Here is a 26879-nt window from a genome sequence, read left to right as displayed (position 1 = left end):
AACTGCTGCATCTCTGAGATTTTGAACATTGCAGTTTTTTGTACATGTCTTTTTTGCTTTGTTGGTGTTTCATATTCTAGCCCTTAAAGGTTGTCTAACATCACTAAGAAGTGGACTGTCTACGTTGGCGAATCTATTACCCTTGAAGTTTATTACATCGGTCCCCTGATTTACACATAGTTATGTCTTAATAATCTAACTTTTTTCCATTAAGGGAGGTTTAAATAACCTTGCGTATATTTTGTGTCCAAAATAGATGCTACCAGCTATCATGTGCTGCTCCTAAGTTTATCAAATATAGTTCATTATTACTCCTTCTATAGTGTAGGTATATACTATGCCCTCTTGTAGTGTGGACTGTAGATAAACACCTAACAATATTTTAATGTCATTTGTAAGACATTTTATGTATTTCTATTTTAAATCTTCGAAGATCTAGTCTTTTTCGTCTTCTAGTTTGTAATTACTCGAATCATGTATGGTAATCAATCGTTAATAAATATTTTTTCTTTTAGCTCACGTATCACATTCGTTATAGTTTTTAAATCTGATAAAAAGGAGATTGTTTGAATATTTAACAGTGCACCCCAACTCTATGTTGACCTTTATTCCAGCTATATTTTTTTTGAAGGATATCAGTTCCTGTTCATCATGTTTTCTGCAGTGTCAAATCATCTAAGATGTTTATTTGTTTATTATGTTTAATAAAGTTGTAAGTACTCCAGTTCAGAACATTGTTCGAGTATTCCAGGTTCTAAATTCCAGTTTCATTTTTGTTTTCATACTGGTCGTCATTAGTTCAGCTCAGGTAATTTCTGAGGTAACATAACGTATAATTCATTTTATAGAAATAAGTTGTTGGTCTCTAGCTCAACTCCCAGCGCGAAGGACTCTTCTGTTAGAGTTGCTAAACCTTAACCAATTAAATCTATATTTAAGGCGCTAGATACTTCCCGCCCTCACCCATCCCATCACGGTTAGGATTTATTAGTATCATTGAGTTTGCTAACGTAATCATTTCTTGGCTTTAAGACGAATTAATATTAAACAATAAAAGAGGGGGGAATTAAATAAATACGTTAGATGAATGAACTACAGTAGATAATCTAATCTACACAAATATTGACGAAAATGATTAAATACAATTATTATATTTTTGTTATTATTATAAAAATACAATTATTATTGATTAACTAAAACAAGGATTAAAGAATATCATTTGAAGCAAGCAAATAAGTTTTTATAATATAGAGCTCAAAAGAAATATATATATATATATATATATATATATATATATATATATATATATATATATATACATATATATATATATATATATATGTTACGAGCAAAGCCCGAAATTGAACAATCCTAACATTGTACAGAAATTATTGTCCACTTCTAGCATTGTACCCCCAAACTGTACAATGTCCGAAATAATCAAAATAATTGTCAAAACGCTTATCGGTTCGAATCGATTATTATTGACAAGCGACACACCAAATCAAAAATCAAATCGAAGAAGAAATTATTCTACAATAGAGATATTGTTAGTATGTTAGTGAAACATTTCAAAGCTTCAAGAGATAGATACATCACTATAATATAGGGAAGATGTTTGTAAAACATCTTAGATTTTTAATAGATACCTATGTATGATAATTTAAAATAATTTAATTCTACGAATTCAGAAGTCAAAAACGCTGATTAATTATGGATTTATAACCTCAATTGATGTTTGTTTGTCGGTAATAACAAATGGGGAATAATCGTAAAAATCGATATGAATCGATATCTGATATATTCTCTCAAACTGACTCATGGCTACTTATTGAAATTCGAACATTGTATGTACAATGCTAGGTCCAATTTCGGACATTGCTCGTATATATATATATATATATATATATATATATATATATATATATATATATATATATATATATATATATATATATATATATATATATATATAAGCAGCAAGAATCCGATCTTACAGCGAAAAGTATCTACTTAAGTGTAAGATATGCTTGCGCTAAATAATATTTAAAATATCTTGTACTCAACATATCACCAATGATAAAGGATATAGAATGTAGTAACAAACAATTATTGCCACATAGCTTATAGTTATTTTCTAAAAGAAAAAACAATAATTAAATATTTGAGATTATAGATATTAATCGAAGTACTAAAATTAATTTAAGGTACAAAATGGTAAAACAGATTACATAAGCATTTAAAAAATGGACAACTTTAGGTTAAATAAAAAAAAACTTCAAGGCAAAAAGCAGTTAGAAACTAGCTTTACAAAGATCGTTACCAAACTACATAAAGTTTTCGATCACAGTCACAAAAAATTTACATTAATCTTAAACTTAATCAAACACTTTAAATTTGATTGAAAAAATTTATTCATATTAAATGTTTGAAATTATTGTAAAGGTTGATATTTTCTTGTTAAACCAAAAATATAGATTAAATTAAAACTGCTAAATTGTATTATCAAATACGCTGGAAAATTACCTTAAAACTGATATATTTCTGCAAAGTGTAGTGTCAGGTTTCTCAAAGTGTCCCTTACCCATATCATTGTCGTATTGCTTTCTGTGAACAATCCGTCTGAGACAAGTTGCAGTAATTGATATTACCTGCAAGAAATACGATAATATGAATCAATTTATGGGAACGAAACCCTTCATTCATGAATGAGTAGGGACACACTAACCCGATCATAAGATATCTTGGTTCATTTGCAGTTTTAGTGCCAAGACATGCGTTTCTTTACTTGTTCGTATCGTTTCGGAAAAATTATTAATTTGATTAATTTTGTCACAGTTCACTGAGGTTGATTATTAAATTTTAAAATAAATGTGATACACGAATTAATGCAATAAGTGCATGTGATTTATATTAAAAAGGTTTTACCAAAGTGCAATGTTCAAATTTATTGGAAATGATGGTATGGTCTATATTTAGAATATATTTCAGTTTTTAGAATACTATACTATTTTAATAAATCTTTAGTAAACAATGAAAGTTTTTTGAAAATGGAAAACAATTAGTTTGTTTTTTTATGCATCATTTAATATATGTGGAATACATATGTTTAATATATTTATAAGTTTTCAATATTTTTTTATTCTTGCGTTTTATTATGAATCAACAAATTAATATGTAACCCTATTTGAAATAATTAACCAATTTCTGTATATTTAGGTATTAATATTTAGGTATTAATAATTAATTTTAATATAAAATATCAAAAACAATGGTCGTAGGTGAATAGAGATATTTAAATAACAGAAAAATATTATAAACAACAAAAAATCTAAGAACATTTTCTACGTAGAAATGCTGGAAGGCCCCGTTAGAGAAAACGTAATTTTAAACTTTCTTATAAATATAGGATATAGGTAAATAACAAACATTTATAGTTAACAAAATAATTCTGGAAGATAAAAATTTATTACATAACAATTAAAAGAAATATTTTGTATTCAGTTACAACTCCAGTGTGGAAGTATGTAAGTGTCACTAAACAATTCTGACAAAAAGATACTAAAATAAAGGATATACAAATGTTATCCATGAAAAATAACAAAGAAAATCAAACGGATGAACGAAAAATAAAACTACAGTAATGTCTATATATAGAAATGTTAAATAAAAATTTAAATTTATTATAACGGATAAAATTCGCCAAAATATCGATATATTTTTCATAAACAAAGTCTTTTATAATAAACCAATAATTAAGTCTAAAAATCAAACTACATTTAATTTTGGCGGCTTTAGCTAGCGCATTCGCCAGTGTTTCTATATTTCGCTACCAACTTTTTCCTAACCTATCTCGTATGACGCGTCGGTTCGTCTGACAGCGCCGGCGACGTAATGAGCCGGAGATCACGGCAATCTTGACTAAAATTAAATTTCAACGCAGCGCAAGCGTCAATTATTAACATCCGAGCTACCAATGATTGGTGAGGGGAGGGCCAGCGAACGCAGGCGCCTTCCCTCCCACCCTTAATGCGTCCGTCCGACCCTAATGTAGACCTCAGATTAGGTTAGCCAAAGCAATGCCGCCGAAAAAAATCCACGCTTTCGACTCGGTTTACAAGGAGTCGCACATTAGCCATGAGAAGAGCGATGTTGAAGGAATCTCAAAGAGAAAGTATAAGACTATACAGGGTGGTATAAGTAAATCTAAATTTCCGATTTTTTAACTTTATATCTGTATATTAAAGTATATGTTATGATGGTAAGCAAAATATGAATTTTAAATTATAATATATTACTGCAACAACCTTACCTATAGCATAGATAACAATAGACATAAATATAAAATGAAAAGTTCATCACTATAATTGTATCGAAAATAATAAAAAATACCAAATGTAAAATTTATCAATATACTGTATCAACATAAAATTCATATATCTGCTATATAAAATGAATAAAATTTTTAGATCAAAATTATGACATCTAAATTGCAAAACAAACATACATATCATATATGTTTCAAACGTTTTCTTTAACTCTAAGAATCAAATAAGAAACACTGTTTCTACTCACAAACCAATAGTTTTTTGAAAATACCTCTATCTATATATGATTATCGTTTGAAAATTTTAAATCAAAATTTAATCTGTAAATTGATAGGACTTCTCCTTCTTAAAATCCTGTTCTAGGTCCAAGTTCAAGGTACCCTCCTCCTGGACCGGTCTTTGCACAAAGAATCTCTTATCATCGAAATAATATATTGAGAGTCAAATGGTGCTTACAAATCTCCAAATCTGGTGGCCTCTCCAAAAAACATCGATCGCGTCGCCTCAGATAATTTGTTGTATTTAAAAAAACTCACAATTTGTTTAAAAATGTCTGCTTTGCACTGCTTGGCTGCTAACACAATAAGTTGACGACTTTTTCCACTATTTAGTTTCTATCAAACCTGCAAAAACACCGTTATTATTCTTTAATAACTTTACGAAGAAAATCTAAAATCTAAACAACCTTTCTCTTCCAAATCTCGAATCGAACTCCTGTTTTTTAAATTGTCTCCTTTTCCAAAACCAAACTTCTCGTTTACTTTCATATCATTTCGTTTTAATATGCACACAACATACTACCCGCTTCGAGCTTGACAACAAAATCTACGTCATACACTCATTTGGAATGTGACTGTGACTGGTTGGCCAGTCACAGGCCAGTTATAACTTAGACGCTTTTATATGATATATAGGGATCGACCTTACTTGCTTGTTCTTTTTCTCCGAGTCCTTCCCTGAAGGGAAAATGGTGTTCTTTTACATATTTTTCTTTCATTTAATGCTTCGTACAGACAAGGTTTTCGCCTGCTTTTTTATAGTTTTTAAACTTACCGCTTTATTGCATTAACGGATGGAAACTTGCCTTGTTGTGTGTCATGTTTTAACTTCAAGGATACTGTCTTTCCACGTGATAGCTATGTGGATCTAAAATGTGCTCCCATTTGCCGGGTGTCTCCTGTAAGCATTGGAAGCTTTTGTGGTAACTTCATTACACCTTTTATAATATTACTATAATAAAGTCTTAATCTTTTCAATAATGTTACCTAAAGTAAAAATAAAATTAAATTAATACCATACTGTTGGAAGTGTGATCTTATGATCTTGTTAGTTCTCGGCAAATACTTATTTTTTACATAAGTTTTTTACATACTTTTTTAAATTACATGTACAATAACCACATGGTCGTTTGCTGTCTAGGTTTGAATCAAATTGTAAACTGTATTTAGTTTCAATTGATTGTTTATACAACCTAATTAATTAATGTCTAGTTTCTTAAGCTTCTTTACATTTTACACCACTGACTACTACATGTCTTTTTGAGGTAACACATTTATATTGACTTTTCTATGGATGTTTGGTTTTTCACGTTGTGCTTTTTAGATAAACTGATGATGCTTTGTGATTAGAAAGCGAAACGTCTTCAAATAAATAGATAAAGTAGCCAACTTCTTTGTCTTTTTTCTCCACCGAAAACCCACCACTCTTCGAGTGATCCTTATTTATATTGGATTAACGGTCGTACTGCTTTTTTCGATATATATATATATATATATATATATATATATATATATATATATATATATATACACACATATATATATACATATGTATATATATACATATATATATACATATGTATATATATGTATATATATACAAATGTATATAGAATAAAAAATTTTATAAAATAATGTAAAACTATTTTGGAAATTACAGTTAGCTTGACAAAAATTAAGAAATACATAATACTCTTTTAAAAATCCACATAGGATTAGTAAATTCTTTTATTTCAATTGATGTATTGGGAAAAATTATGTTCAATTGGATCATAATTTGTAAAAGTGTAAAATGGTGATGCGTTTTAAGATTTTAATAATAAACCTATGTATTAGTTAAGTACCTTCCAAAAAAATAAAATACTGTTTCATGAATATTAAAACTGAAGTAAGAAACAATGTTACCTAGTTAGTACATTTTGTCAACTAAAAGACATTAAAGGAATTAACGGATATTTAGTTATGCCTTCATTTATACAATAGAAAATTATCGAAGCCTAACACAATTATACTTTTTTACAAACATAACGACATATTTTGATTCAATTTTATGCTCACCCAGTCGCCAAACAATGACAACGATTATGATCCAGAAAATATATGTCAAGACAGCTTGTCTCTTTTACTCACCCCTAAGCGGAGTAAACGAAACACCTTTCGCGCTTACCCACCCTATAGGTATATCCTAGTAGTCCATCACATCCAAAGTTAGTTTCCAAACCGCTGTGACAATCCTGGCCCCGCCTCTTCTCTGACAGGACTCGCTTATCTGACTCAGTAGTCCTGTTTACAACGTGCTCGAGGCTGCAGAAGCTGCCCTCATCCGACGGACACGGACAAATCTAGTCATTTACCCCGCGTTTATTATGCTTTACACTCAATAATCGTACAAATTTTAATAGTCAACCTCAATACGTGATTTAAGTGATTTTATGAATCGGTTAAAAGACGACAAATTTTAAAAATCATGAAATTTAAAGTGGATTTATTGTAAGTGCCAGGGAAGTAAAGTTCTTCAAACTGGATACATCAAGTTTGACGTCTCTTCTGTCCCTTAGAGCGAGTGGGACAGCCATGGACTTGACCACGGCTTATCGATACAATCAAAACATGATGGAGTATTATACCTGTAAGATTTGGCAGCATGTGATTTTAAAATTTTTTTTTTGTTTTATATATTATGTTGTGAATAATGATTTATCTTAAAATATAGTTAAGCGCAAATTCTCATAGATTTATTATATTTAAAATTATATATATATATATATATATATATATATATATATATATATATATATATATATATATATATATATATATATATATATATATATGACCGATAATAATTATTATTGGCTATTTTGAAGTGTAAATTAAAAATTGCACAGTAGCTAACATATTTTTAATACCTTGCAAAATAAAGTATAAATTAAGTATATAATAATAATCTGCGGTTTTATTTTAAAAACAACTACGTTGTATTGTTTATCTCTTTGTATATTTTCATTGGTTGTTTACCGTTAACTATATTATCTAGAACTAATAGAATGTCCCTATATTTTTGTTGTATCAACAGTTTTGTTGACTTCTTTGTAAAGGAGCGAATAACACAGTTTCAATTTCATACTTAGCCTAAATTAAACAATGATTTTTATATTTTTCAGTCTGATCTTCTCTGTTACAAACTATTATCCAAAATTATTTATATGGGCACTTTATGCGTACCCATATATTAATTTTTTATATTTACTGATTGATCCTTTACATTCATTAACTATCTCATTATATTTTATATCATATTTATAAGTAATTCTAATGACTACTTCATCTACAAATGAGCTTTGAAGAAAATCATAATGAATTAACATTGCTATAAAGCTGTTTATTATAATAGTAGTCATCATTACGGAATAACTATAAACAGTCATTTTATGCTTGCAAATAGGAAATATTATCTTTAACTAACTTATAAATCTTCGCAGATCTTGATATCGTAAACTTCTTTAAAATGTTCACTAGAAACAAAATATATATTGCCGTCGGTGAGGAATTCAACTGTTCAATTTACGAAAATAATACTAACGTATTAGTAGGACTGGAACTGTTATTTTTAAGATTAAAACAACATTTAATTAGTTTTTAATAAACGAAAATTCAGAATATCCTTTATTTTTGGAAAAGCTTTTATAAATGTGGCGAAAAATATTAGGCAACAATATAAAAATGGCTGACGCAGGTCTTCTAAACCACTTTTTTCAATCGTTTGCCATGATTTTCCAATTTTGAATGTCTTTCTCTTCTGATCTTTTGTCAGATTGTTATATACTCTTATTATGGGTCTACCTTTTTTTATAATTATTTGTACATACGTTTTCAGCATTTCGGTATTCCTTGTTCTGTCCAGATAATTCTGTCCAGATAATCTAGCAATCTTGTTTTTACAATTTGACAATAGCTGTGGAAACCTTTGGTTCGTTAAATAAACTTCTGTATTTCTTCTTATTTAAAACTCTTCTTCCTTTTCCTTTATGTGTGGAAATTTTAAACCAGATTTTTAGTCTTTATTCCTGTGTTTATGTCATCACCCATACTTTATGCGTATGACGAACTTTGGGTATTATTACTATCTTCTACATATTCACTTTCGTCTTTCATGATAACTGTTTGGATCTTATTAAATTTTTTGACAGTCCTGCCTTAACATATATTTTTATTATCCGTTAAACTTTGGTTTCTTCAAAATTCACCATGTTACATGCATCCAGCATTATGCTATCATCTGCTTGTCCTATTTTCAACGTTCTTTGGTTCTTCACCTCATTTTTGGTTGATTTGCTTTTTCTAATTGCACATTTTAAATGGGAATTAATGGAACTGTTAAGAGACAAACCTTTTTATCTTTCGTTTCCACTAACCTTTTGTTTTACTAACCTACTTACTCTTCAGATGTCTTCCGTAATATCGTACATAGTTTTTGGTATTTTATACTGTCAACCTAACTACCGTTATTTACTTACTATGATATAAATATCACAACATCTTTCTTTCTATTTTCTTAAGGCTATTATCATTATCTTTTAATAGGGTCGTTTTATCGATCACATTGAAATGATGGATGATCGAAATATTTTTTCCACCTTTTAATGACATTGTCTTCATTCGCCATTATTTCGTGCTTTACTTCTAATAAATATAATATGAGTTAAAAGTTCGTTTTAGGAGTTTAAATCCTTTTCAACAAGCGTCTGTTTAGCTCCTTGATATTATGTTCTATAGATTCTACCCTTAACTTCCTGCATTTCACTTTAGACCCTCCTTGTTCATAATACTTCTTTCTATCTTCGCGCTAAAGTTATTGTATCAAACTGATTTTGCATATTTTTTTTACTCTACTACTTTTTCGTGCATTTCGTCAAACCAGTCATTCTTTTCGTTTACGATTTTTCGGAAGAGTGTTTTATTTACAGCTATAATAATTACTTTTTGGGTCTGTGTTGTTACTTATTGTAGTTTCATTTATATTACCATTTTTTAGATATCTGCTTGCATTTTTAAATTCTTATAAAACTTTCTGTTTTTATCTGTAAATCTTTTTTTGTTCTCTTTTTTATTTTGAATAATATTTGCTGTAAATTAGAGATTATCATTTTCGATTTCGTTTCTTCACCTAAATATTTGTAGATGTTTTATAATTTTTTATAGCTTTGTTCTATGAGCATAGCTTCAATGTAGTTTTAGTATTTACTTTTATGTTCGCTAAAAACCATTTTTATATAATTTTTTGGAATCTTATTTTACAATTTATCCACTTTTTTATAAAAATCCTTTTTTATCTTTCTCCTTATTTACACAGCAATGGATATTCACTGAGCTTAATCTCTGTTCATCATTTACTTTTATTAAAAATAAAAAGTTGTGTTAAATAATGCAGTCTTCTTAAACTAACTACTTCTTAATCTTCTCAATATCATAGATTCTACCCTCAAAATTCTTGATTTTTCATTGTTAATGATAAATATTTCTACTTTCTCTCCTTTTAATCTAAAAATTCCTCTTTTTTGTTACTTTATATTGTAAGCATCCACTTGATCCACTATTTCCTCTGACAACTGTTTCAATGCAGTTAACACTAAGTGTTGTTTTGCAGTTAATGAATTACCTTAAGTTTAGCCATTTATTTTTTAACTACAAATTACATTTGATGCCAGGGTTGTAACTATGAGATCACCGTTTACAGAATTTTCTACTTCTACCACTTCTTTATAATAATTACTATAAGCTAAATACATACAAAACATATTTTGGTCACTTATATCTATTAGCATTTCTTGTATGGCAATATCAATATTTTTTGATAAGTTTTAAAACTTTTGATTCTGTTATATATACATAGAAGTTAGTTTTCATGTAACAGTACGTAATAAAAATATTTTTTTTCAAACGTCACAAAAGTATTAATTTTTGTGACGTGATTGACAATATAAAAAGTGGACTTGGTAGGTAACAATCCTTCGGTTACAGTCTTTACAGTACGAAAAATATCTGGATGAATACGCGATGCCGTGGGATCTTCAAAATCAGACATAATACTCGTACTTTTGGACACAAACGTTTACAAAACTTAATGAGTAGCGCAAAAATCGGTGATTTTTCTTGTTTGTCAACGTAACAATCAATAGGAGTAACCATAGTAACATAAAAAAATTTTTTGACCCGGCTTAATGTCAAACGTACAACATCGCCACAAATAGTATCATTTTTACTTCTAATAAAAAAATATACTAATAAAAATAAGTTTTTTCTAGGTGATACCATAATGTAATCATCTTTCATTACTTTTTTATATTTTTCTATTTACTTGTTAAGCTTTCTTATTGAGCTTTTAAGCAATTTTTTTATTGAGCTTTCTTAATTACTATAGCTTTTATGTTAATTTATGATGAGTAACTTGATTTAACATGTTAATAATTTATGCTATATACACTACGTAAATTCCATATACATAAAGTACATGTGTCAATAAACAAAAGTTCAAAAAAGTAACAAATATATTAGAAAACTAATCAAAGTAAGGGACGTTGCATAGTAGTAAAAGTTTAATAGAAATTTGTGGGTCACACTGCTCGGCCATATTTCGATTGTGATGTCGTTTATTTCTCTTAATAAAAGCGACATGTAGAAAGTACATAACCCAAAATCAGAATCAAGTGTGGTAAGATAATCCGATTACGGTTGAATGGATGCACCAAAACCAAATTAACTGCACTGAGAGCTAATTTCACAATGCATGTCGACGAAGTTCCACTTTGGGAACGTGTTGGGTCAACCGGCAGGTTCTGATAGAAATTGGAATATAAGTAAATACCATAAAAAAAAATTTTTTTACTATAATATAATAACTAATTAGTAGCAATAACTATTTTTAAAACAATATAAAATTTATTTACCTGGCTCTTTTGACATGAAAACAATAATCGAAACATTATCCTTGGATACTTTACATTACCTTTTTTTATTGGTTTAATTATGAAATTTTTTTTTATATTAGGTCTAAAACATCAATAGCAACTGAACTTTCTTAACTCATATTCTTTGTATGTATATTTAATTTTAGAGATATATCCAGACCCAGTAATATAGCATCTAAAAAACGGAATGATAAAATTAAAAGAAATGATGTATGATATGTATATGTATATATATAAAGGAAGTTTTTTTAGCGGTACATAACTTTTACATGGAATAAAACAAAGATGACTGTCTTAAATTGACATAAAATTGACTTTATTCGAAAGATAATCTTTTGGCATTATACTTTAAATATAATTTCTGACATGACTGTCATGGCTAGTTCTGACGTAGTCTAATCTGGAGTTTCAATTTTCGATCACTTTTATGACGTGTCTGTGGATGCACATTATTAATATTTAGAGTAAACGTGGTGCAAAAACGTTCCATGGTTAATCGAATTGTTTGCTGTGCTTGACTATTTCGTTGACCATAAAATGGCTGTAGAGCGCGATACGTACTTCAAACAAAACCACAATTTTCAAAATAAATTTGTACAATTCGGAAGCGCTGTTCAGGTGTCAAGTCTATTACTCAAATGCTGCTCAAATGCCAAGCCAAACTTAACATAAATCACTTGACAGCTGTCAAAATAGTTGATAAAGAAAACACATACGTTGATAAGAAAACACAAGGAACCACTATATTATATATATATATATATATATATATATATATATATATATATATATATATATATATATATATATATATATATATATATATATATATATGAAAGTAAAAGATTGCATTTCATTTCAATCGGAACTCCACCATTGCTCTACACGTGTTTCGAGTTATTCAACTAATCATCAGGAGCACTTGTGGAAGTTCAACTGAAATAAAATGCAGTCTAGTATTTGGTTATTATAACCAAAATAACAGCCAGGTACGCTAGCAGCGACATCTATACGAAGTAACAAGAAGTCCAGAGACCTCTCTCTGATAGTAAATTAGGTGAACCGCAAATTCAAAGCCTCTTACTAGAGACTTTTAACGACGCTAGAAGACCTTTTACTTCAACATGCATCTACGATTCACCTTTGTCGTCTTTCTCTACGTACAGAGCGAAAAAGATAGTAATTTTCAAAGGTGAATCGTAGATGCATGTTTACCTTTTCTTAGATATTTTGGGAATATACAGCCTCGGAAGAGAATTGATACTATGAAGATGACCACGGCAAAAAATAAGGGAGAGCAAAAAATATCAAAAACCAAGAGGAGAATTACTACATGGAATATTATCTCAACTCAAGGGACCAAGAAATAACCCAAGTGCTGAAAGAAAACAAATAGACTTTTGCACTCTACAAGAGACAAAAAAGAAAGGAAAAGGTCAATGAAAATTTGGTAAATACATACTAATCTACAGTGGAGTAGCAAAAGAAAATAGGACCAAAGAAAGTGTAGCCTTACTAATACGCCGAAGATACCAAAATCACATCAAAGAGTGTCGATATATATCAGAAAGGATTGTAACAGCAGAAAATAGTATGGAGTGGGAAGGTCTGAATATGATCTGAGTATACATACCAAAAACAGCAAGCTTTAAACAACTAGTGAAACGTTTTATGACAAATTGTAATAAGTAGTAGATTAAGTTAGAGAGATGATAATATTGGGGAATTTTCAAGCGAATAGGCAATTAAGTAATACCTGGAATAAAGTAGAAACATAACGAGAATGTTAAAAACGAAAATGGAGAACTGATGATAAACTTCTGCATGAATAACGAATTTAGAATAAACATCTCATTTTTTGAGCAAGAAGACCAACACAAATATACATTTAATAACATCCGTGGACAAAGATCTAGGATATATTACGTTATAACCAACAGAGATAAACATCCACCAAAAATAATCCTCGTAAGATGCCTCAACTCAGCAGATGTAGGTAGCGACCATAGCCTAGTATTATGTAAGAATCATCATGAAATACTTCACACCCAAGAAAGCGGGGTCAACACAAACAAAAATCAGAGTCGAAGGACTAAAAACGGAATCCACAGAATAGTTGTAAAGAAAAAAAAATATCAGAGAATATTGCTGGGAATTTAATATTGGAAAACGATAAAATAGAAGAAAAACTAAAAAAAAACTCAAAAATAACATAATTAACGTAGCGACAGAATCACTTGGAGAAAGGAAGGTAACACAATAAAAAGGGAACATTGGCAGAGCTTCCCAAAACAGATGGAACACGAGTTCTACGAAACACAAAAATAAATATAGAGAATGATCAGAGGACAAAGAAAAGAAATGAACGAACTAATAAAAACAAAACATTCAGAAGAAAAACTGAGCAGACTACTTTCGATCCCTATTTCCTAAAGGTGACGATAATGAACCGCCAATACCAGAGGTAACGGCAAACGAAGAAATAAATAGGATAATGAGGTAAAGGAAGTATTAAGAAAATTAAAACACCAAAAATAAAAAACCCAACAAAACAGAATTCCTCAAGAATGGAGATCAAGCATCCCAATACCTCTCTTCAAAAAGGGAGACGAATCGGACCTGGAAAATTAATTAGTAGTAAATAAAAACACCAGAGGAATTAATTAGTTAATCGCAACACTAAAATTAACAGCCAAACTGATTCATAAACTGAATGAAATTATAACACTAGCAGAAGAACAACAAGGTTTTAGGTCAGGAAGATCATGTACCGACGCTATATTTATATTAAGGGAAGTGCAAGAGAAATTATTAGAATACAACAAATTGACGTATCAATGTTTCGTGGATCATAAGAAGGCATTTGATCGGGTTAAATTAAAGGATGTTATCCACTTAATGTACGCAAGGAAGATACCTTTAGGAATAATCAAAACTATAATAAATATCTACCAAAACAACACAATAAAAGTAAAAGTAGAAGAAAAACAACTAACCATATTGAAGCTGGCAATGAAACAATATAGGAAAATTTCCTGTGTCTTCTATAATTTAAACTGATTATGGATGAAATAATAAAAAAAAGTAGGAACTAAAAAAGGATACCAAATGGGACAAAACAACTTAAAATCAACTGCTATGCAGACGACTCAATGCTACTTTCTCAAACTGAAGATGAAAATTTAACATGTTAATTTTCCCAAAAAAAGACAAAGTGCATAGTTATAGCAACAAATTTACTAAGATGTAAATTGAAGCTGGAAGGTCAGATAATAGAACAAGTGACGGACTATAAATATCTAGGCATCAAATTATCTAGCTACTGAAAACTCGAAACTGAAGTAGAAAAGTAAGTGAATAGAGGAAACAGCCGCAAATTGCCCGAATGAAACAATATTAAGGAATAAAAATATTAAAAAAGAAATAAAAGGCAGAATTTACAAAATAATCTTCAGACCAATAATAACATATGCGGCAGAAACATGACCTGGCACAAAGAGGACAAAAAGAATGTTGGAAACAGCAGAGATGAAAACACTTAGAAAAAGTGATGGTAAAATACTATGGGACAGAAACAGAAGTACCGGTATACGATTTTGATGCAAGGTGGAAAAAATCAAGGACTGGGTAAGAAATAGAAAAATTGATATGCCAGATGAAAACAAATAGAGTAGTAACGACGGCTAGAGACGGTTCCTCACTATCAAGACAATTAGTAGGAAGACCTTAAAAACGATGGAACGACAACTTACTGGAGGCATATTGAAAAACAGGCAGTCATGTCTGTATAAAAAGACGAAGAAAAAGAAGACGTTTTGGCGCCATTTGTTTTACCCGCCTATAGTTAAACTCATTGGCAAGGACTATTCTTCTTTTCATTTCTTTGCTGACAGTGCTGTCTTTAGTTAGTAATGAATTTAGGTATATAAAGGTGGTTCATACCTTCTCACCTGATATCATCAATTAATAGTCTAATTAATATTTTAGGTGTTTGATTACCAGACTTAAGACACAACATATATATTCCGTTTTTAAGCATTTATTTTTAGTCTCATTTCGAGTACAGGCGCCCCTAACGACCGAAATGCTTGTGTTAAGGACTCTGTGAATCCTGAGATTATTAAATATTTATTATAGGTACCACTCGTTCCAATCTGGAACTCACGAATAACCTGTTCCAGTGCAAGGTTAAAAACGAATTACGCAAGTCCGTTATTTTATCTTAATCCGTTTTGCAGCGAAAGGATCATGAGTTGTCGTTTTGGATTCTGACTATATTATCTGTGGGTCTGAGTGTTAGATCCGTTAGTTTAGCAACCTGAAATGGTATTTGGAATGAATTCTACCATAGCCTGGAACAGTTTTTGTCTATCTACTAAGTCAGAAGTTGCCTTGAAGGCTTGAACCGCACTAATATATGGTGAAGTCGACGTCAAATTCCTAGGTTTTCTCGAGAATCTGTCTCACTGTAAAAATTTTATCAGTTGTTAATTTATTAGGTCGAATGCCTCACTGATGTCCCCTACTATTTGTTTGGTATATAAGAGCATTCTTCTGCATAGTACATTCTATAGTATTTCGTATGTCTTATTAAGGAGGAAAATATAAAAACGAACAGGAGGGTAATGTCTTTATAATTGTTGCATACCATGATGTACATACATACAGGAATATGTACATACCTAATTGGTAGTCCGCGGGTGTTCCTATCAGGTTCCAGATTTTATTTATTAACTTATGCATGTGTTTTAACAGTGTGTCGTTGCTGTTTTTAAAACGTTCGGAACGGAGATTATCCGTCTCAGGAATTCTGTTATTTTTAAATATTGATATGACGTTTCTTTCCCGGTGTGAAACAGCTCTTGAGCATTTCAAATATCGAGACCTCTATTGGATCATCTTCATTGTTATAACTTAATAGTTTTTCAAAATGTGTATCCCACCTGCTCAATATCTGTTCTTTGTCAATAATTATAGAGCGTCCATATTTTTACAGGATATTATTCTAGGTTTGAACTATTTATTAAAATTGTTTTGGTACAAAGTATTTTATTGAACTTGTCTAAGATTTTCATATTCTTCCATGGTTAGTTATATTCGACGATGGTGAAATATTTATTTCGCTTCGTTTTTTGCGAAGCGATTTTATGAACCTCCACTCTTTATCAAGCCTGTCATCCTTTATTCTAGCCTCATTAGATTTCAAATCACATTTTGAAACAAACTTTCTCTCGAAAGTTTACGTATCTCATAAATAAAGGAGATAAAAAAAAATAATTACTGTAAAATTTTAGTCAACTTATTATATTAATAATATTAACAAGTACATTTATTCCAGTATATATTTTAATTTTTTTTTCCGTTTGTATTTCTAAATCGAATATACCAATATAATTATGAGAATTTTATTGTGTTTTGTTTAGCAAATTACATGACACGTTAAGGCATTACATATATTCAAATATAAAAAACCTTTTTTAAGAAGAACTAACAAATTCAATTGAATAATTATTATTAAAAAGCAAATAATGTTCGTTATGTTCAAGATGCTGCGTTTAATAAAGAGTACTAAAAGATGATATGATCTTTAAGAAGTCAAAAATACAACTATTTCTGGGTATACAATTAGATAATAACAATATTATTAAAATATATAAAACATCAATATTTATTTTATAAAAAATATTTACAATATTATCTTAATTTTCAATTTTTAGGTACTTACAGGAATGTATAGGTTATCAGTATAAGTGTGTTAAATAAACCTTAAATTATGATAATAATGCAAATAAGGAGCCTTTAGTTTGTACCATGTACCATGTAAAGTTTTATTAAAACCTACATAGAGTTATATGTGTGCACTATGCATTGGTTTATTTTTTATTTTAACTTGCTATAAACCTTGTGTAACTTATAGTCAAACAAACTATCTATCTATCTATTAGTTACGGATTGCAATTGGTTGTATATTTTAAATTATTTTTACTTACTTACTTTTCGTGTTTAGATCAGTTCTTTTGATTTGATAGGTACCTCCTATGTTTCGCCACTTAGATGGTCCTATTATTAGCTGCCATTAGGTCAAGGTGCGTATATTCCTGGGTTAAGTCAGTGAACATCAATATATGTTCAGGATTTTGCACTTTATTAAAGTTGCATTTGTCATCTTCTGTATAGTTCCATGTTTTTAAGTTTAACTCACACCGCGACAAATCAGTTCTGAATCTATGCCGGGACCTCCATGTAGTGCAGGAAAATTGATGGCCTGCAGCTACATCTTCTTTTGGTGTTAAGTCACAAGCAACAACCGCCAAAGCTCTAGGCGACGTTGTACAATAGTGGTTTTGATCGGGGGTAGAACTTATAAAGTTTTTACAAGATTTAAACCTTGATGAGTGTCTTTGCTGGCCAAACATGGAATGACGTCGATCACTCTCTTGGTTATTTTCGACCTCAGAAATGACTCTGCTTTTGACGTTTGGATGAGCAATACCAATAAACTAGTATACAATATAAACTGGAGTAAATTTTAAGGACCTGCATATTATTCGAGCTTTCTATTTTACAGGGTGATTATCATGACGAGTGTGAGCGGAGTGATTTCAAACTGGAGCTGAATATTCTGCTACAGGAAAATACAAAGCAACGGCTGATTTTCTTAACACACGTTACTGAGCTCTTCAAATTATTCTATTAAATGTGAGCATTTTACCCTCAAGTATTTTGGTTCCGTGCAGTTCTATAATGGTTATCCTAACCATGTTATCTTTAGTTTTTTTTTCTAATTTGAGGCTTGTATAGATGATACAAGAAGACTTAAGTTTTTTTTGGGTTTGATATTATTAAATATTCCTCTTATAATATTCTGCTAGTTCTTCCAGCGCAGCCGATAATTTCGTTTTTACATCTACGAAATCTCTCTCCTGTGTAGTTATTACCATATCATCAGCATAAATGTAATTGTGCAAGGAAATTTTTTTTTTCTCAGTATCGAATTATGTTTACAAGGCATTTACATTTATTATTCGTGAATCTACTAGGTACAATAGAACACTTCTTTTTGCACAACTATATGTTAAACTGTTTGTAATAAATCAGAATTAAGTTTCGAGTAATCAATTACAGACTTATACTAATTACCGGCGGCTATAAAACTGATTTATGGGCTCGCGATTGAATACAACGCTGATTTTGTCATAAATTATTTGTGCATTTTTGCAACACGAATCCGAATACAGCAATCATTTTATTTGCTTCTGTTTGCTTCGATAAAATCGATGTTGGAACTGGTGTTCCTCGATACAATACAGTTGTAGCTAGGAACTAGCTCAACTCATATTTTAACTGATAATATAGTCCTGTGAATTTAACTAAAAACTGATAAAAATTACCTTATTATTTCTGTAGATTTAATGTTATATGGGAAGCACTGTATGTATATGTAGCAGTGTTATATATTCCTTGATGTTTTTAGACAAGTATACCAGAAAGTTTTTAAGTGACAGGTTTATATTTAATTTTAAAATAAACTTCTGTTTATGTCAAAATATACATTTTTCACCCTAAAGATGCCTTAGGTAATTAATAATAGATATTGTATGTTTATAATTGCATTGTTTGTATAATCGTTTATAAAATCATTTTATAGTTTTCTTATATATATTGTATTGTCAAAATATGCATAACCAATAATAAATAAGTATTTTTTTTATTTATTTTATTGTTTCCCAACTATAAAATTTTGACACTGGGCCAACTCTGCTACTATAAATTTTACATAAGGTTATAATTTACAATGAAGAGAAAAAAGAAAAACATATTAAATTTTGTGATACCAATTTGATTCATTTGGGAAATGTAGTATATTCTGAAGAAGTTCTGGTTGGCTTTAGGGTCGTATTCATACAACCTTGTATATCATATCTTGTTCGCATTAGCTCATACTAACTGTATAACACGGTATGAAAATATGTTGAAGTGTTTGTTGTTTACTACACAGCTAGGTGATTCTTCCAAAGCTATGAGGTGTCCATTAATCAGCCGCGAGTCCAATTCTTAACCTGTGTCAGATTAATTTGTTACTTTAACTTAAGTTAGATAGCTGAAAGGTTTCGATGGTAGGTTGTATTTTATAAAGATTTAAGGTAAAACTCCTCCATTGGTTTTGTTAGGTCTTTTTGATTTGAAACGATAATTTCATTTCGATTTGGACAGTTTCGAGTCTGGATGGGTGGTCTTTGCTTTCTTTGCAGTAGTGTCAGCAGTCTTATTACCTAAAATTGCAACGTGAGAAGGAGTTCAAATTAATGTTATGTTATGTATGGCATAAACTAATGGATATTCTATGAAGAGAGTCTCTTCAGCCCTAGGAAAGGTTGTTTCAGGAATTGGTTGTTGGTTTCAGTTTTTAGTAATTGTCGAGCAAAACGTTTATTTTTAAAATTAATTACAATTAGTCCAAGGAGGTGTTAATGATAGTATAATGACACATTTAAATAAATAATTTTAAATTAGAAAACAAGTTCGTATCGCTCGTCTAGGCCGCTAGTTTCCTCCGAAATATCTATATTGATAATTGACTTTTAGTTTGCATTTGAACGCCATTGTTATTCTTTTTGTACACTATTTTAAAATAATGTCTTGTTAGAAAGACATCATGTAAATATATAGAATTTAAATGAGTGTCCACTCGTTTTATAATTCGGTTCTGTCAAGGCTCATAGTTGGACTTCTCCACAGAAAAGGATAAAAATGTAAAATTTATGTTGCCTTATTTGAGATGTTTTTAAATAGTATTCATTGCTATTTATAAAAAGATGCTTTAAAAATTCATGCAGTACATATTGTTTTAACACAACTATTTTTAGTGCATATAACCAACCGTATAAACAATTTATACGTATTTTTTTATTATATATTCATATTTGTTCCATCTAATATGGTAAATCACTCATACATAATCACTTCTGTCAATTTTACCCATTTCCATGTTATAAAAAATGTTAAAATGTGCATAAAATTGGTCTGCAATTATCCCGTCATATAAATATTCGACATAACATTATTTAATTTTACCTTTACTATTTTACATTCAATTATGAAACACTCCATTGAGTTATGAAGCTCGATAAAATTGATATGCGTTTAATCTACGGACTATTTCAATATTGCCATCCGATTAATTTAATTTTGAATTTACAATTTTATACCATTTTGTAGTAATTTATATTACGTATAAACCGGGTGGATAAACTTAAGCGGATATTGAAAAGTATTTATTAAATATTTTGAAAAGTAAATGAAATAATAATACAAGGAAAGGGCAAGAATTTTGAATTTTAAAAATTTGAAATTTGTACAAATAATAATTATTATACTTCGAACTTAATAAAACAATTTAGCACATTTATACTGTTACTATCCAATCACGTCTAAAGTATTCTTGTTAACTAAAATTTTAATGTTGTCAACATATTTTTAAAAAGAATTTGCATTTTATAATGCTGTATTATTTTCTGTTTTTTACTCTAGCATAATAATTAAAACATATTTAATATATCAAAGAAGTTCCCCGTTACACTGCACTACGATTTATATAGATTATAAACTGGCAATTAGTGTATAAAGTAGCAAAATATTATCAGACATTACTTAAAATAATAAAATCTATTAAAAAAAAAACGGGTATTCAATTCAGTATATGATATTCAACATTCCCAGCATACATAGATTTAAATTAGCACTTAGCGTTACTGGTTTTGGTATAAAGTTATACAATAAAACAAACCAATTAAAGTAATCAGATTTCATTATCGTGCTCGTTATTTTGTTTGTGTTGTATTAGCCTATAAGTATTACTTTAATATTTATTCACAGTGAGGTTTTATACTTCTTCTCATTTCCATAAACTTATCATCTGTGTTTAAAAACGTAATGTTATGTTTTACCCAACCCATGTTTATATTAACCCAACATTTTTTTTATATGTTTGCAAATTATTCTTGGGCATTATCTGAGTTAGTGTAGACTTAAGCTAAATGGAATAAATTGATAATAATGTTGTATCGAAATGCTCTTTCATTATGGAAATTTGCGAATAAATAATGTTTCGTATCTTTTAAAATAATTCTTCTGTCTTGATTTCCTCTTGGTTTTTTGTATTCGTTTTCTAACTATAAAGCTAATTATAAGTGACAGACTTTGTTTTAGTTTTGTTTGTATATTAAGATCCTTGATATATCTATTTGTTCATAACAATCCTTTTCTTATTGATATTTTATTTTAATTTTTAATTCTATCGTTGTTCCTTTTTGGATGTACTCTTAATTATGAAATATATATATATATATATATATATATATATATATATATATATATATATATATATATATAGATATATATATATATATATATATATATATATATATATATATACAAGAAATACTAGATATTATTGACTGTCGATATAAACAAACAACACAGTTTGTTATGGTTGCAGTCAGAAGGTTTGGCCGGGATGTTACAGAAACACTCTTTTGACTTTTGGTCTAGCTTTCGGAATTGTTTTATTCCTTCTTCAAGACACTGTAATTAGAAGAATGCGTAAATATTTACAATATATCACAAATTGTCAGTGCAACTTACTAGTCGTTGAGATTATTTATATAAAGCTATGACACTTAACATTAATAACACACATATAAAAAATATCGCTGCGATGTGAGATCACTCTACTGTGAAAATTACGAGATGATTCTCCGATATACACGTTTTTATAATTGGCACACGGTATAGAATAAATAAAATTCGATGACTCCTGTATTGTGAAAGGATCCTTTGTCTTTGTGTACAACTTTGATATCATTTTCACATTCTTAGTGGAAATTTTTAAGCCACTAACATTTTTGAAAATGTTCATTAGCTTAGGTGTGAGAACTGGGATATAAGGTAGGCAACCATACGTTATTTTAGATTATAGTAGCTCTGATGTGTTGCGTGTCAATGTCAGTCTCAGTTGTCGGACCTCGTTATTATGAAAATTTTGTTTGTCAGAAAATTGCGAAGGAAAAGGAGAACCGAAAATGAGTTTATTTAAAAGCCAATGGGTTCCAATGGGCAGCAAAATATCCCCCATACTATGTAACTTTGTTTTAGATGAACTTATAAGAACGTGAAAAGAAAAGATACCTTTTCACATACCTTTTATCAAACGATATGTAGATGATTTTATCTTATCGGTCCCTGAAAATAAAGTAACTGATGTTTTAAACACCGTTAACACCCAGTGCAAACACTTAAAGTTTACGGTTGAGAGAGAGGCTAATAATATGATTCCTTGTTTAGACATGCTTATACATCGTGGCAGTGATGGCATGCTAAGGACGGAATGGTATCGTAAATCTTGTTTTAGTAACCGTTTCATAAACTTTTATTCTCAACATCCATCCAAGATAAAAAAACAAATTTGGTTTTGGCCCTTAAAACTAGGGTTATCAACTTATCACACATCGAGTTCAGAGACAAGAGACTAAAAAAGTTGAGATCTATACTACAAGAGAACTCCTATCCCACAGGGCTTTTGAATAAACTCATTTTTGGTTCTCCTTTTCCTTTGCAATTTTCTGACAACCAAAATTTTCATAATAATGAGGTCTGACAACTGACACTGACATTGTCACACAACACATCAGAGCTACCACAATCTAAAATAACGTATGGTTGCCTACCCTATATTCCAGTTCTCAGACTTAAGCACATTTTCAAAAATGTTAGTGGCTTAAAAATTGCCACTAAGAATGTGAAAACGGCATCGAAGTTGTACACAAAGACAAAGGATCCTTTCACAATACAGGAGTCATCGAAGGTTGTTTATTCGATATCGTGTGCCAATTGTAAAAACGTGTATATCGCAGAATCATCTCGTAATTTTCACAGTAGAATGATCTCACATCGCAGCGACATGAAAACCAAAAAAAAATAAACGCATGTGCGCTCACAGAACATGCATTAACGTTAAAACATGAATTTAATTTTGAGGATTCCTGTATTCTGGCAGAGGAAAAAAACGTGTTTTCTTGAAAATGTGTTTCATAAAATCCAATACATCTTGTATAAATAAAAAGTCTGACATAGATAAACTGAGCAACATTTATTGTTATTTACTGACAAAACAACAAAAATAAAATAAAGATTTACTTTTACATATACACACCATAATACACCTGCATACAAAAAATGTTGCATACCATCAAGACAGGTTTAATATACTAATTCTATTAATATAACATGAAGAACACCCAATTACTTTTTAATCATACTATTTTTGTTTTTTCTTTTTATTGTCTATGGATCAGTTAAAACACACCATTAGAAGATGTCACAAACAAAATTTTTACTATCATAACTGAATCTTTAAAATGTATTTTGTTCATTATTTTATATGTTATATTTTATATGTGTTATTAATGTTGAGTGTCATAGCTTTATATAAATAATCTCAATGACTAGTAAGTTGCACTGACAATTTGTGATATATTGGAAATATTTACACATTCTTCTAATTACAGTGTCTTAAAGAAGGAATAAAACAATCCCGAAAGCTAGACCAAAAGTCAAAAGAGTGTTTCTGTAACATCCCGGCCAAACCTTCTGACTGCAACCCTAATAAACTGTGTTTTTTGTATATATATATATATATATATATATATATATATATATATATATATATATAAATTAACGTTAACCTCATTTTTGTATGCCCTACGTCTTCAGATAATCGAAAAGATATAAACTCAAACACGAAAGGCCAACGAATGTGTCTTGCTATTTCCACTATTCTAGTGTAGTGCTGCAAAAAATGGCATTATATATATATATATATATATATATATATATATATATATATATATATATATATATACATATATATACATGTATATATATATATATATATATATATATATATATATATATATATATATATGCAACTAAAAGATGTAGCTATGTTTCACGGATTATTTTAATAAGATTTTAGTTGTTATTATTTTTTATTGGAGATACTGAACATTAATAGATCCTTGACATAATTAGCGCCAAAGTATGCAAAAAAATCTACGAAGATCTTTTATAATTACCCATAATCGGTTATAAAAAAAATTGTAATCGTTCTCGTTTCTTGCTGGATCTCAGCTTGGGATTAGATTCATTATTATATGTCCATTTTCATATTGTTTTAGGGTGCCTAAGTAGTGTTGAGGCCGTCCCATCGATTTTTCTCAATCAGTTATGTCACTTAATAGTCTGTTTGGTATCTATATTTATTAATTGTTGACTTTTGTTTAATTGATATTTATTTTCTTAATCACCATCAGTTCTATCATTCTATAACTGTTCATCTTCATCTTCAGAATAGTGTACATTTATTTTAGGTATATAGAAGGGGGAAAAAAATAACAGATGCTATTTAATTGTTATAAGATCTCCTATATTTTTCGGTGCTACTGTTAATGCCCTGTTAAATGAAATTATTGAATAATTACTTAAAATTTAAATTCAAGTATCAACTGGCGCCATAACCTTTGTTAAGCACTCATAGTATCTTCCCGTTTTCATTTAAAATGCATTTATTAAGATATATTCAATCACAATTTACAATTCGTACTTTGTAAAGCACTAATTTAGATAGTTAAACACACTTTCTAATTTGGCGCCAGTATTGTATTCAATACAAAATCATTTATACTGAGGCATATGTGTTTTACGGTAGTTTTCTTGGTGCTTAGTATTAGTTTAAAGTTATGTGAAGAGTCCGGAACAATTCAACATACATCCTGTTTGCTTAACACTACTCTATACTTTTTAGTGGTGGACTGATACGTGAATAGATAGACAATATTTGGTTAGTATTAAGTGGTACTTTTTATTATTTGCTTAAAATCAGTAAATATGTTTGTACTTCTTTTATGGTTTCCTATTAACACAAACGTATTTTATTCAAACGAATAAATTTATTACTTATTATATAACTCATAGTTTACATTTTTTACATATTATTTTTAAATATCTCTTCAAATAATTCAAAGCTATTCTAATGTCTTCATATTTCTGCAATATTTTAATGCAATTTTCGTCAGTTTATTTAATCGCTTTCTGTTTCATGATACTGTTCATAGTTTTACGAGATATTTACTATAAATAATTTAAAGAGATTCTACTATCACAGAAATATCTAAGATGAACAAAATTTAGTTGAACCTGTCTTATAAATTGGCACTATATATTTTCGTTTTTAGGTAACTTCCCCTTTGAGGAAGTGGTTAATTATCACGACCACTTTCACTTTTAATACTATAACTCTAAATACTTTCTAAATAAATCTGCATTTATACCAGTTTCTAAGATTACTTAACCAGAAAATACATCTAATTCCGATATTTACTTCCCTTTATTTGTATTTTGCCTTGTAATATCGTCTGTAATAACAAATACTTTTCTACTCTCATCACGCAACCCAGAAATAGTAACTTTTTTATCTTATTTGTATTTATCATTTCCTTATCATTTTTTATTATAACATTTTATTATGCACTATAACACTTTAGCAGTTGTTGCTCTGTACACTTAATTTAAATGTAATATTTTTCCACATCTCAAATGGTTTCTACCGATCATTACCTTCCTTCTCTAAGGTTTTAACCTCCATACCAAAGAGTAACATTGAAAATATTCAGCCATATTTTTACTTTCTATTTAACTGCTGTTTATTGTGAGTGTTAAACCACTTTCTTTGCTAGATTCCATATTCCATTACTTAATCTAGGAGTTTCTTTAAGTTTTGTGGTGTAGTCTGCGCATGAAGCATCGTTTAATCTGCAATTCTGATATTGTACATAGATTTGCCATTGACTTTTATTCGGATCGTTATTCTTTAGTGATTTTTCGAGTATAAGCTGGACAATACTGGTTGAACATAGCCGTCGGTGCCGTCTACGTCAGTAGTCGTAAACAGTCAAAAACTTAAGTCAGAAGATTAGACGAATGAAATCTCTACAATAAGCAAATTAACTGCAGTAAAACCAATTATAGCAACAAGCAGTTGCCGAAATTAAAAGATGATTGGCGATTATTTACTGAAGAATTAAACTTTTTTCAACTATTCTGGAATGATCGTGAAACAGTTTCGAACATAGATCATAAATAAATTGCCGACTGTACTTGTAGCCGTAAAGTAATTTTTCAGTGTACTGAGTTATTTTGTGCGCTAAAATATTTTTCCGGAGTCGCGTTCAAATTTCACTCCTACAGTT

The 26879-nt window shown here is 29.5% G+C and overlaps 1 protein-coding gene across 10 annotated transcripts in view; it reads left to right on the top strand.

Annotated features, from left to right (window-relative positions):
• Positions 1 to 26879, top strand: part of LOC140443476 (uncharacterized) — a 447648-nt gene that overhangs the window by 260739 nt on the left and 160030 nt on the right. The window contains exons 1-2 of one of the 10 annotated variants that reach the window (XM_072534771.1): positions 2840 to 2962; positions 7032 to 7235. The exons of 7 other annotated variants lie outside the window; for them this stretch is intronic. In XM_072534771.1, coding sequence (XP_072390872.1) covers positions 7181 to 7235 — 55 coding nt within the window. In that variant the 5' untranslated portion in view covers positions 2840 to 2962; positions 7032 to 7180. Of the gene's footprint in view, positions 1 to 2839; positions 2963 to 6909; positions 7236 to 26879 lie in introns of those variants that run through there. 2 more of the 10 variants (XM_072534770.1, XM_072534775.1) reach the window with 2 other exon arrangements.

The sequence above is a fragment of the Diabrotica undecimpunctata genome, chromosome 6, assembly GCF_040954645.1.
Source record: "Diabrotica undecimpunctata isolate CICGRU chromosome 6, icDiaUnde3, whole genome shotgun sequence".
Lineage (NCBI taxonomy): Eukaryota > Metazoa > Arthropoda > Insecta > Coleoptera > Chrysomelidae > Diabrotica > Diabrotica undecimpunctata.
This window is presented reverse-complemented; position numbering and strand designations above follow the sequence as displayed.